This window comes from Mobula birostris, chromosome 16, assembly GCF_030028105.1.
Source record: "Mobula birostris isolate sMobBir1 chromosome 16, sMobBir1.hap1, whole genome shotgun sequence".
NCBI classification, from domain to species: Eukaryota; Metazoa; Chordata; class Chondrichthyes; order Myliobatiformes; family Myliobatidae; genus Mobula; species Mobula birostris.
The window spans coordinates 23,420,006-23,434,483 of record NC_092385.1 but is presented as its reverse complement, the minus strand read 5'-3'; the positions used below and the strand labels follow the sequence as shown (position 1 = coordinate 23,434,483).

The following is a 14,478-nucleotide window of genomic DNA, read 5'->3' as shown; positions in this document are numbered from 1 at the left end:
ACAAAAGTCTGCAAATGCTTATCATGTTAAATGGCATCTACTGAAACTGAGTGTGTGCGTCAGTGTGTATGAGAGAATGAGAAAGAAATAATATAAAATGAGAGAGAAAATAAAATCTGAGACAAAAACAGAATCAGAGGGAGAAAATAGAATGAGAGCGAAAAATAAGATTAGAGAGTGAGAGAGAAAATAGAATGAGAGAAAGTGAGAAAGAAAATAGAATGAGAGAGAAAATAAAATGGGAGGGGGGAGTGAGAATGAGAGGAAAGGGAGAGGGTAGGGGTGAGAATGAGGGAAAGGGTGGGAGGCAGAGAGAGAATGAGAGCAATAGAAGGTGAGAATGTGGGAGGGAGGGAGGGAAAGGAACGTGGGTGCCAACGAGAGGGAGGGAGAGAGCATGTGATTATTTTCAGTTTAGTAACCATTTATCAAAAAAACTAACATGTTTTCTTGGTTAAGGAGATCTATTTATTAGGAATGCTTGTTCCAGTATGACATTTTGTGATATACCTGCTTGCAAGATAAGCTAAACTTTTGCATGTAATTTAAATTGGTTTGGATTTGTACAAGGTTGATACTTGTGAGAAGGGATGTTCTTTACTAATGAGCTGTATTAAATGAGTTTGGAGAGAAAGTAGAAGATGACGGACATTACATCATCCAGCCCAAAACCTTTAGCTTGTGAACTACATTTCCAAATCAGGGCTTAAAATTCCACGAATGCCAGTGAGGTCCTATTTGGCCAGTGGATGAGAGGTAAATTTCACTTGACCTTTGATCCTGGAGGTTCCGCTTAATAGCCATGATGATATCCCCATGCAGGTCTACCATTATGATCTGATTTACACTCAAATGTGATCCAAAGCAGGTGCAAATTGTATTTCACCAAAGTCTACAGTGAGTTTGGTCTGTGGTGTGGATCCCTAGAGCCTGTGGTTTAAAGCTTTGGATGTCTGGAATGGAGTAGCAGGCTGATAAAAATCCTGATTTATTTGTACCTATCACCACGCCTCTGATACCTGGAATGCAGCTTTCATACCCCACATCTATATCAGATCTCATGGGATAGCTATTGGCTCATTGCTTTCAGAGACATTACTGTTTATGCTAAGGAGCTACCATTGGGATGGGTGCAAACTGACATCTCTATTCCGCATGCAATGGTTTCACGTGCAATGTATCTTCAGGGTATTTATACCCTGTTCTTTTCTGACAAGAAAAAACATAAACCGTTTTGTTGTTAACTCTGACACCCTAAATCTTCGTTCTCAAGAAATGGCAATGCAACTTCTTTTGAATGAAACCAATTGGCCTCAGATCAACTCAAGGTCATTTGTACTCAATATTAGGAACTGAAATGTAAGAGAATGCTCTCTCTATTATCTCCTGTTGTTTCCTGTTCCTTTTTGATGATTAAATATGATTGCGAGTTTTGTATCCACTGCATGCCAATACTCAAAACTGTTGTCCAGATCATTAGATTTTTTATTTATGTCTATTAAGATGAGCAAATGTTGTAGTACTGAACCATGGGGAGCACAGTTTTTTACATTTGCTCGGTCTGGAAAAAACATTCACTGATTTTTCACTCCTTTAACCAGTTTCTTATCCATCCAAAGTCCTTTGTATTTCTATTATGAATTTTCAGTCAGTTCCAGCAACAACTTGCAATTTTCAGGTCTTCCACCATATTGAAACATCTGAAAGAACTTGGCAAACGTTTGACACCAAGTCACAGAAGAACTGGGTTAAATGACCAAACGCTTAGTCAAAGAGTAAAGTTTTAAGGAGAAGGTAGATGTCGGAGGTTTTAAGGAGAAAATTACAGAACTGAAGGACACAGAAAGCATAGCAGTCAGTGATGGAGTGATTGAGATGAAGGAAGTGCGAGTCAAACCCTAAGGAGCTCAGATCCAGAGGTGCTGTAGGGCTAAGTTTAAAAGTAACTAGTACCGGAGTGGGAGCCATTGCAAGATGTGATAGGTAAATGAGATTTGGAGCAAGTTAAGATACAAGCGGCGGCAATTTTAGCTGATTGCATATTCGTATGTACTAGACAACATGTGGGGAACTGGAATAATTTTAGTATGGTCAAGGACAGAACCAGTAAAGGTACCAGTGAAGTATGGGTGAAAACTTTGCTCCACCCAGTACAAAGTTGTAAGCAGTCTGGTTCAGCTGCAGGCTTTATCTCGGGCTGAAAATCGTGGGCCTGGATCTGTATTGATGATATACAAGACCATAAGATACAGGAGCAGAATTAGGCCATTTGGCCTATTGAATCTGCTCCACCATTTCATTACGGCTGATCCAATTTTTCTCTCTGCCCCAATCTCTTGCCTTCTGCCCATATCCCTTCATGCTCTAACCAATCAAGAATCTATCAATCTGTCCCTTAAATATACTTAAAGACTTGGCCTCCACGGATGCCTGTGGCAAAGAATTCCACAGATTCACCACTCTCTGGCTAAAGAAGTTCATCCTTATCTCCTTTCTAAAAGGACGTCCCTCTAATCTGAGGCTGTGTCCTTTGGTCTTAGTCTCTTCCACCATAGGAAATATTCTCCCCACATCCACTCTATCAAGACCTTTCACCATTCAATAGGTTTCAATGAGGTTACCCCTCATTCTTCTCAGTTCCAATGAATACAGGCCCAGGGCCATCAAATGCTCTTCATATAACAAGACATTCAATCTTGGAATCGTTTTTGTGAACCTACTTTGAATCCTCTCCAGTTGCAGCACATCCTTCCTTAGATAAGGGACCTAAAACTGCTCACAATACACCAAATGAGGCCTCACCAGCGCTTTATAAATTCTTATCATTACATCCTTGTTTTATATTTTACTCCCCTTGAAATGAATGCTAACATCGCATTTGCCTTCCTCACCACTGACTCAATCTGCAAATTAACCTTTAGGGAATCCTGCACAAGGACTCCCAAGTCCCTTTGCACCTCAGTTTTTTATATCTTCTCTCCATTTAGAAAATAGTCAACCCCTTCATTTCTTCTACCAAAGTGCATGACCATACACATTCTGACACCGTATTCCATCTTCCTCTTCATTGCTCATTCTCCTAATCTGTCTAAGTCCTTTTGTAGCGTCTCTGTTTCCTCAAAGTTACCTGCCCCAACACCTATCCATGTTGGAATCTTTCCAGTAATACTATGGGCTCGTAGCTTGTTAAGCAGCTTCATGTGTGGCACCTTGTTAAAGACCTTCTGAAAATCCAAGTACACAACATCAACCCATTCTCCTTTGTCTATCCTGCTTGATATTTCAGATTTATCAGGCAAGATTTCCCCTTGAGGAAACCAAGCTGACTATGGCTTATTTTATCATGTGCCTCCAAGCACCCCGGGACCTCATCCTTAATAATCAATTCCAACATCTTCCCAACCATTGAGGTCATACTGACTGGCCTCTAGTTTCCTTTCTTCTGCCTCTCTCCCTCCTTAAAGAGTGGAATAACATTTGCAATTTTCCCATCTTTTGGAACCATTCCAGAATCTGATGATTCTTGAAAGATCATTACTAACACCTCAACAATCTCTTCAGCTACCTCTTTCTGAGCCCTGAGGTGTACACAATCTGGTCCAGGTGACTTATCTACCTTCAAAGATGGTTGCTTCAGTCTCTATTCATCCAATGAAGGATGTCAGACAAGAAAAAAATGATAGGTCAGAGACAGGAGGGTGAAGCAGAGATGTAGCAATGAGATGATGCCCAGTATTATTGGTATACATCTTTAATTTCTTATGTTTGTGAATGATATTGAATGCAAAAGTATATAGACAGTAACTTAAAAAGGGACCGAGATGGATCCTTCGAATGATTACAGTGGTAATAATGCAGGAATAGGAAGAAAAGATTTGGAATTGTGGTGGGATCTGGGAATTTAATTGAGTTAATAATTTGGAACAAATTCTAGTCTTAGTAAATCTGACCATGAGAAGTACTGGACTGTGCTTAGGGCAGTGCAATAGTGCGCTGCGGACAAAGTTCTCAAAACTGAGGATCACTCGTGAACTTGGGTGTTGTTTTGCATAGCGTAGACACAGTCTCCCTATGACCATAGGGGTTTGTTCCCATATGCAAGAATGTGCCAGTTATTAGAGTAATCACAGTAAATTGTTTCTCATATTGTAAATGGTCCCTCCCCCTCTGACTTCTCCTATCATTTTGGATCTCCCCCTCCCCCTCCCACTTTCAAATCTCTTACTAGCTCTTCTTTCAGTTAGTCCTAACGAAGGGTCTCGGCCGGAAACGTCGACTGTACCTCTTCCTAGAGATGCTGCCTGGCCTGCTGTGTTCACCAGCAACTTTGAGTGTTGCTTCAATTTCCAGCATCTGCAGAATTCCTCGTGTGTGCTTTTAAAGACTGCATGGGAAAGAGAGTATCAAGAGAAGATAATGATTTGCAAGGAGCTAGTTGTTGTTTTATTTTGAGCTAAGAAAAGGATGATGACAGCAAATTTTAAATTCAGTAAAGAGTAATTCCTGAGGAAAATCAAACATTTGCAATATCATCAGTATTGGAATCAACTGGAGAAGTAGCTTTCATAGAAGACTGGTTTCACACAATATTAATTTGGAGAATGAAATATACTATGAAATCTACAGATGTGCATTATTTCAGGACTAGGGGAAGGGAACATAGTTACAATCTTTGACTGCTACCTTTTGTTAATACTAATTTTGAGCGTATTTGTTGATAGCAAAGCTTTGGGAAACCTGAGGAAATGAAAGTTTGTCCTCTCAATTTTCTGCCATTTGTCCAAGTGAAGTAGTTTAGTTCAACTGTTGGAATTGTAAAGGTCTGTATAATTTAATGCAATTACCTTTACACTGTTTTCCAGCATTTCCAGCAAGTCACCCAGCATTTGTAACTCTACTGGGATTTCTGAGTAGATGACATGTTTGCTTACTGTACTAAATTATCACACGTTTTATTTAGACAATGTATTTAGGCCTTTCCTTTGCCTCCAATCTGATTATGATGGTCGATTGTAAAAGTTACCAGTGTCAGAGTTGATGAAAAATCAGGCTATTCTCTGTGTGTTATTAAAGCCACTGCTAAAATCTGTTCTCTCCCATTTTTTTTGCTGAACAGCTGCCTACAAATAATTGTTTAAAAGTAGCCATTTTTGTTTCTATCGGTTAAGTGAATATTTAACTTGAGGGAACGCATTATTGGATTGTTATGTTTTAATGACTTTACTTTAATTAAATCATATTCATAGCTATTACATTTTAAAAATGAATATTCCATTAATTTTGTAGCAAAGACCCATTTTGTGGCAAAGACCCATTATAAGAAGAAAATTAATCCTAATATAGATTTCTAGTTCTGGAGATAACTGAATAATTAGTGGAAAACCTAATCTAAATGCTGAAAGGTTCTAGCCTGCATTACTTGATAATTGGATGTTTTGAATTACTGTGAAGTTTCTAGTTTGACATCTACAGTATGTCATGGGAAGGGAGTCAGGGCATGAGGGGTAACGAGCTCGGAATTTACCAGAATATAGTAATCTCACACACAGGTGTTGATTCATCATTTTGCCTAGGGCAAGAGCTCAGACATGCAGCTGTGCTGTGCATTCTGGCAGCATGACACAATCATAAGCAAAGAGTATTTCCTATTGCTGTATTTTTTTATGTGCGGCAGGATCCAGGTGTCTTTCATTTAATAAAAAATGGCAGCTCTAAAGGCACCAAACTCACTCTTAACATAAAGTTTATACCTTGCAGCTGCAGTGTTGCTATTTAATGAAAGTAATGTTTTGATCAATTGTTATTTTTCTTAATTTGTCTTTGTGTTACCTGATTAGTTTTGGATCTCTCACAGAAGAGCTTAAAACTGTCAATGGCATTCAATTTGAAAGATTTTCTGCAGCTCAGCACTGGTGCATCCCTTACTTAGGTCTGCACTTAGTGTTGCTGACATTGTACAGAGTTATCAGATTGACAATACTGTTAATTGCATGATGCACAGTCCAGCTCCTCACTCGGGCACTCACATACTCACATTCCTTTGTTTTAAAGAAGGATGTTCAACTTAGTCGCTTCACACACGTCTGATACTGACTCCACTTATACAACAAAAATATATCTTCATTTGACAATTTTACAATTCTGATAGCCTCATACATAAACTAAAATTTTCAGGAAAAGAAATGGAAGTCTGTTGCTACTCTCAACTGATAAGCAAAGAGGCAGGATGGAGCCAAGTTATCATATGCAAATAGCCATTTGTCTACTTTATTAATAATTCTCATGAAGTATTTCCATACAATATTAAAGTCCATGTCAGAATAAAATCTGAAGAATTTGTTACTATGTGATCTTATCCAGGAAACTCTATATAGTGGGGACTGAGTTGATCATTCCAGTCACAGTCTTATATAAACAGATGTGCATCACAGAACAGCTTCAGATAATCTCTTTTATTGCCAGGGTTAAAAATGCCATGCAAATGGGTGTTTATAATCAGCAAACTTGCAATAAAAGCTTGTAAATTCTTGCACTGGTAGTGCAGTAGAAAAATAAAAGTACACACAAAGAACCTGGGTTTCCTATTGCATAATTGAAACGTTCAAAACCCTGCTTAAAATATATGTGTATTTTGTTGTTAATTTATCAGACTTTTAAGGTTGAGTTATTTAAAGTAATTTATTTTGTTCTTTTGGTTTCATTGAACTGAATGCACTTGCCAGTAGAAGTACCTCCAGAGCACAAATCTGCTGTCATTCCTCAGCATTGCTTGAGTCTGATTCCGCAATAGAAATAGGAATAGAAATGTTAACATGCAGTTTATATTGAGGTTTTGATTTTTTTTTAAATTTCGGCCTTTTTTGCTTTACTGTATCTGACTTGGGATGCTTCTGATGCTGTGTTCAGTCATAAGTATGAAAATTTGCCATTTCCAAGAGAATGTCCTTGGTGTGGTTTATTCTCTCTTGCCCCGAATATTTTTGCATAATGTTTAAATATATTTTGATTTAAACTTAATGGAGAGAGCTTGATTTTATTTTTATCTAACATTTTGTTCAACTCTTCTTTCCCTGCTCTAAATCTGCAAGCTACGGCTGACATTCCACTCGAGGTGACATAAAATGTCTTCCCTTCGCCAGCTCCACCTAGTGGCAGAGCATTTAGCATTTGCGTATTTGGTATAATCAAACATTTGCCCTCTACATATTTTTGAAAAGTTTGTTTCCAGACCTACTTCTCTGATTGTTATACTATCACCACTTCACCACTTCCATCAGACTATGCATGTGTTGGAATATTAGTATTGTTAAACATTCCACATAAAATGCTAATGGGGTTTCTTCTTTACTGTACAACTTCCAGGAATTTCACATTCAGGCTACGTCCACACTACGCCAGATAATTTTGAAAACGAAGTTTTTTCTCTTCGTTTTGACTCTCTGTCCACACTGAAACGGCGATTTCATCCCCCGAAAATGGAGATTTTCAGAAATTGTCTCCAGAGTGAATAAATCTGAAAACGCCTAATATCCATTGCAGTGTGTACGGGGTAACTGGAGCTTTTTAAAACCGCTGTCATGACATGCCGGAACAGATGGCGGCAGCCCGGCATTTCTTTGTTTTCTTCTTCTTCTTCTTCTTCTTATTATTATTATTACTACTTTATTGTCGCCAAACAATTGATACCAGAGCGTACAATCATCACAGTGATATTTGAATCTGCACTTCACAGAACCCAACAATTTCAGAACAGACGGCAACGAGACTGAAGCCAGAAGAGTTAGAAATGTACTCACAAAATAATTTGACCCATAGCTTACTGAATAAATAAGTATACTCACTTTGCCCTGTTTTCTGTCCTTGCTTGTATGAAGGTGGTTTACCTATTTATGCAAGTGCTTCTCTGACAATAGATGTGTAACAGCCTAATGTAACATTGTATGGAAATACTGATGTAGTTTTATACAATTAACAAGGTGCTTTATTAATGCAACAGAGTTAGTCAGTTTTTCAATGTTCGTCGTCAGCCGCGTCATACTGTCCGTGAACTCCCTGTCGGTTGCCTCCATACACTTCAGTATTTGTTTTTTTTTAGTTTTAAATCCTCCTGCACAAGAGCCAAGAGCAATTCCTTTTAAATTTTTCTACTCTGTAACTGGACAAACACGCACTGACAGTATACCATTTCCTCTTCGCTTGTTTTCTGTGTGTCCTGCACGTGCCCAGTAGAGGAGATTCAGCCAAATATCCGTGTTAGTGTGGACAGAGATATTTTGAAAAATGCTTAGTGTGTACGCCTGTCGTTTTTACTCGAAACCGGCATTTTCAAAATTATCCGGCGTAGTGTAGACGTGGCCTCAAAGTCTTAACTGCTTATATCCTTTATAGATGGCAGTTGAATCTTAAGAGCCCTTCTACCTAAAAAAAAACTCCAAATAAAAACTTGGGTAATAAATTCTGCTCAATATTACATCACAAAAGATGCTGTAAGTGGGTTAATTTGTTAAAAAGCATATTTGGTTTTGTATTGCAAAACACTTGTTGGGAACACAAAGTGGAAGAAATTCATTCTTACATTTTGGAACTGCATATCCCCACCACACCCTCCACTACACCTTACCTGTGTATAGAAAGCAAAGATTTTCTAAAAAGGGAATTATGGTGGGAATACAGCAATCGTATTCTGCATAAAACATTTTGATTAGTAAATCTTTTGAGAACCCAATCATTGAGCTGACACGCAGGTTGACTAAATGCACAATCTTAGTTCATAGTCATAGTCATACTTTATTAATCCCGGGGGAAACTGGTTTTCGTTACAGTTGCTCCATAAATAATAAATAGTAATAGAACCATAAATAGTTAAATAGTAATATGTAAATTATGCCAGTAAATTATGAAATAAGTCCAGGACCAGCCTATTGGCTCAGGGTGTCTGACCCTCCAAGGGAGGAGTTGTAAAGTTTGATGGCCATAGGCAGGAATGACTTCCTATGACGCTCAGTGCTGCATCTCTGTGGAATGAGTCTCTGGCTGAATGTACTCCTGTGCCCACCCAGTGCATTATGTAGTGGATGGGAGACATTGACCAAGATGGCATGCAACTTAGACATCATCCTCTTTTCAGACACCACCGTGAGAGAGTCCAGTTCCATCCCCACAATATCACTGGCCTTTTGAATGAGCTTGTCGATTCTGTTGGTGTTGGCCACCCTTAACCTACTGCCCCAGCACACAACAGCAAACATGATAGCACTGGCCACCACAGACTCGTAGAACATCCTCAGTATTGTCCGGCAGATGTTAAAGGACCTCAGTCTCCTCAGGAAATAGAGACGGCTCTGACCCTTCTTGTAGACAGCCTCAGTGTTCTTTGACCAGTCCACTTTATTGTCAATTCATATCCCCAGGTATTTGTAATCCTCCACCATGTCCACACTGACCCCCGGGTGGAAACAGGGGTCACCGGTACCTTAGCTCTCCTCGGGTCCAGCACCAGCTCCTTAGTTGACCCGAATACTATTTTTGCACTAAATATGCAGAAAGATGTGTTTTCCAAGCAGCTGATTCTCTGATTAACAAGTGAAAAATAATGTGATTTTTTCCTCTTCTTGTCATGGAACAATGTGGTTAGTATCCTATTTAAGACCAACAAACACAAAATACAACAGGAAACACATCTCAAGAATTATCATTTTTCTCTCGCAAACACGAGGAATTTTTGTCTGTTGGCTTAGCAGTATTTTGTGCTTTCATGCATTAAGGGTTTGGATGAAATCTGCATATTGCTCTTAACATAGTGATTTATAATTGTGGTTTTATTTCTCACTGGCTACAGCTAGGTTTGCATGATTTAAATACAATGCAAAAAAAATTTATAGAAAACAGTAGATTTATTGAACCAAGCTGATTTATAGATTTCACTTTTCTATTTATTGGTTATATTGTGATTTCAACAATTAACAAGTTTCATCTGTTTATTTTAAGAAGAATACTAAGATCTAATTAAAGAATAAAATCAAGGCATTTTTCACAGAGTTTAAGTATCCCATCTGAGATCACCCATCCTTGATAACAACCAGGTGGCTCTACATATTCCAGACAGCCTGTTAACCGCTGTTATGATCAAAGCATAGGCTTTCCAGAGATCAGGGGAATCTCTCTCCTATCCAATTGATAGCTGAGTTAATATGATGTAAAAAGGTACATAAAACGCAATCGTACCCAGACTCCTGTTTTCCTTGACACTGTTGGGCTAGCCATTCAACCAGACATTATGCAACTTCTTAAGAAACTAAAACTGCTTCCTCTATGTCTTATCAGATGTGTTTTTTTTATGTTGGAGGATAAAATATTCTCCATTAATTTGCTGATTAATATAGATTTTTCACAAGTTCAGCAACACTGTTTTATTGTGTAAGCTTGCGTAGTCCTAATTCCAATGAATAGAAAATAGGTACATACTGTATATAAAATGTAGATAGTGCATACTAGAAGCAAATTGAAATCAGATTGATTCAGCAAAATATCCTGCATAGTAATTATCATTTCAAATTTCTTTACTCTGAAGATCCATATAGATATTGCATTAAGAATTTATTTATTTTTGAGGGGTTACCACTAGTGATAATGTTGCTCAGAAATTGTTTTAAAACAGTAGCTTAAAACTCTGTATTAGTTATCAATGGAGGACTTCATCCAGTGTACACTGTCTTGTTCTTTTGATTGATTGTAAATGAACAAAATCAGCACATATAAAGGAGGTCCTTCTTAGAATGCTTTTGACAATTGCATCTTCCAAATTTTCATTTTCATTGTAACACTCAAGATGATTATTGATACCTTCAAATTCTTCGTAGCTCCTAACTTGTTGAAGTAACGAAATCATTTCATTTTCACTCCCTGCCATTTCTGGCATCTCTGAGCCTGAATTTCAGCTTGAAACCACGGTGAGCAAACCAATTCCAAGATGTCTTACTGCTTATTTCTTACCAACTATCAGTGACAAAAACACTGCTTTTTGAACACAAACAAATGCAACTGACGCCATTTAAAAACTGTTCAGTCTAAGTATGGTGAACTGTTTAATGGCCACACAACTGATATTAGTAAGAAACTGTTCGGCAACCGTTTCCTGTCCCAATTAAGCAGCATGGTGTCTGAAATAATCAAAGGGAATCCTGGCTATTTTCTCGATTAGCTTTTGTTCTTTAGCAGTTGTCCCAAATAAGCAGCTGCCTCTATTAACCAGTGGCCCAATTAGCTGTAATCCACTGTATTATATAAATAAAAGGGTCAGCTTGGCCTTTTTACTCCAAACAATGGTACTTTGAGCCTGAAAGGATACTATAAACTGTGCACAGGTATACCAATACATGTGAATTCATGTAATACTCCTTATAGAATGGTTTATCTTCCGACCAACAGTCAGTAACAAGGAACAGGAAGAAGGTACACCAATGCCTGCTGCTATTGTATCTTTCCTAAATCATCATCATAGCACTCTAGATGTTTTTGTTATCCTCTTGCTAACTAAAATTGAAATGCAGAAAATTTTAAGTAGAATGAAGAGACCCTTTTTAAAAAGTAAAAGCTTCCCTTTCTCACACAGAAGTTGAGACAAGCTCCATTGTTATTAAATACTGTCAAAACATTCAGATCAACAAGCGTCAAGGCATTAATGCTTTTGATGTTGATGAGAAAACTGATTTTGGTGTGTGATTTGAAAGATTATTTGATGGCTTACTGTGCTTCTGCTTAACAGTTAGAAGAGCTAATGGCAACTTTGGAGAAGACCAAGCAGGAACTAGATTCCACTAAGGTCAGGCTGACCTCAACTCAGCAGTCTCTGGCCGAGCGGGAGGCACACCTTGCCAATCTGAGAATAGAGCGGAGAAAGCAGCTGGAAGAAGTGCTAGAGATGAAGTAAGTACTTGCTGGAAATTATTACAATATTTTATAGATCTTGCGTGAAAAACGTTTTACAATTTTAAGTGTGAAACTGAGAAATTGTTACTAAGCATGAAGAAATATTATTTTGCTGATAACAACTAATAGTAATACCACTAGGAACTCACTGAAAGTTTTAACCTATGAGTCTGTTCAGCTGGCCTTGACACTTTTCTTTGTTTTACACTTGCATCTTTTTTCTAATTTCTCTCCTATCTTTATTCCCTTTTGAACATTACGTTATGCATGATATTTGCATCAAGCTCCCTTGATATTGTATACATGAGATTCACTTCCCAACAGACTGCTGACTTCCACAAGCTTTCTTCCCAACCCCCAATTTAATTGGTGCTATAAACTGTTTCCTCCTCTTTAAATCTGGCATCGTCACCCCTCTCTTTTTTAAAAAAAATCTGTTGACTTCTTTATCCTTGCAAACTAATCCCATTCCAAACGCCTAACACACCCCACTCCCACCAATCTTGGACCTTCCTTTTCTCTGCAAATCCTTACATGTGCTGTTATCTCCTAAATCTCAGGCTGTTGCAGGATTACAAAAGAGGGACACACAGCAGTAAGCCATTTGTTTCAAGTTGATCATTCTAGCATTTTCCACTCCACGTTGTTTGAAGCCTCTAATCAGGATCCTCCTCTGTCTTTCCAGCTCCTTCATCTTACTGGGTAGGTTGCTCCATTTTATATCATGCAACAATTGGATGATCAACTGTGTGGCGGTTTTACTGCTCCTCCCCTTTCCTTAATATTTGGCAATCCAGATACTTGCCTTTGGTCCTTTTTTGCATCTGTTAATTGCTCCTAAGAGATAGCAGTTAAATGCACATTTCCTCTTCTTCACATACACAAATGACATACCACTACCACATCTCACTACCATTTCACTCGACCCTCCTGTTGATTATGTTTCATGTTACCTATCCTTTGTATGGTTTTACTTAGTCCCGTGTCCAATCTTTCTTTATGTTCTACTCCCAGTATTCTGCACAGATCACTGCTTCTGATGTTAATGTGACCAAATCCTGGTTAGGCAGACCTAAGCATTGGAAAGCCTTGAAATCATTGTATTTTTTTCATCTACGCCTCTACTGCTTCTGTACTTGGCCAACATTCTACCCACCATAAGTCTCATCTAATCAAGACACACATCCTGTTCACCCATCAATGCGGTGCTCACCAATTTACTTTGGCTCTTGATACAACAATGACTTAGTTTTAATATTCTCATCGTTGTTTTAAAATCCTTCATGGCCTTGTCTGTTGCTGTCTCTGCACTTTCCACCAGTGCTACAACTCCCTGTTTGACTGGGCTTTACAAACATCCCATCACTGGCATTGTTTAAGCTCCTGGGTCATAAACATATCTTTTTAAAACTATCTTTTAAACCTACCCATTTGACAAGCTTTTGTATACAGTTTCCTTATTTAGTTCAGTGAAAAATTTTGTTCAAGAGATTCCTTTTAAGTACCTTAGGACATTAGTTGCTGAAGGTGCTATGAGTGCAAATTGTAATTTTCTATTAGTTGTTTTTGGTGCATTGGTTAAAATGATTCAAACTGCAGATTAGTGACTATTTAAAGCACTGCAAAAGATGCAATTACTGTTCATGGAATTGTGGCAAAAACAGCCATGAAGAGAGTGCATCAAATATAGGCAATGAATAAGTTGATTGTTGTTTGATTTAGTGCAGCTTAGTACTTGTAATCGCTAGCTTGATGGTGGAGTTGTAACATATTGTAACTGAATTGTTTGTGAAGTAAACTGCCTTGGTCTTATATTAGAGGTAGTCATACTGACTTGGTTACAATAGCAAAGCAAATGTAACCAAAAGCAAAAGCTATTTACAGGCACCATCCCCCCCTCACCCTCCCCCCCCACCACCACCACTACCACATTATGGCCCTCACATTTGGGTAATGGAATTTTGTCCTTACAGGATTCACAAACCACTATCTGAGAATTTGAGGTGCAGAATAAAATTCAGTCTTGTGTATGTTATGTGATTAAAAAGTAATTATACAAGCATAATTTTTTTCAGCTTGTGTTTCTTGGGGATCGCCTGTATCTTGGTCAAATTGAGTTGTAGTATTCCTCTGGTAACCCAGCGTGGACAGTCAATGGCTGAATGAAACTTGGTTGGCAACCAGTGTTGTCAACCAACCAGTCTTTTAGTCAAGTGGAATCATATGATTTTTGATGGTCATTGTACTGGATGTATCTTAAATCATTTGGTTATCAAGGTGAGAATCATGTGCTTGCTAATTCCCCCGTGCTGCTTAGAGTCTGGGCACTGTGGAGTGTAGAACAAGGTTTCAAGCTTCTTAAAGTTGATCAACTGTAACTAATTGTCAATGGAATTTTCACAAATTTCATTACTGAGGTCTTATGATTTGCAGAATTTGTTAGTAATACATGCATAACAGATTAACATTGTCACGAATTCCAAGTTAGCTGTAAAAATCGATATAAATTAAACTTCCTTATATTGGTTTCAGCTATTAATGAATTATGAG

The 14,478-nt window shown here is 38.1% G+C and overlaps 1 protein-coding gene across 2 annotated transcripts in view; it reads left to right on the top strand.

Moving 5' to 3' along the window:
- The window catches only part of LOC140210846 (ERC protein 2), an 880,422-nt gene that overhangs the window by 535,232 nt on the left and 330,712 nt on the right, over positions 1-14,478 (top strand). For both annotated transcript variants that reach the window (XM_072280109.1, XM_072280108.1), the window contains one exon: positions 11,765-11,925. In XM_072280109.1, coding sequence (XP_072136210.1) covers positions 11,765-11,925 — 161 coding nt within the window. The remainder of the gene's footprint in view (positions 1-11,764; positions 11,926-14,478) is intronic.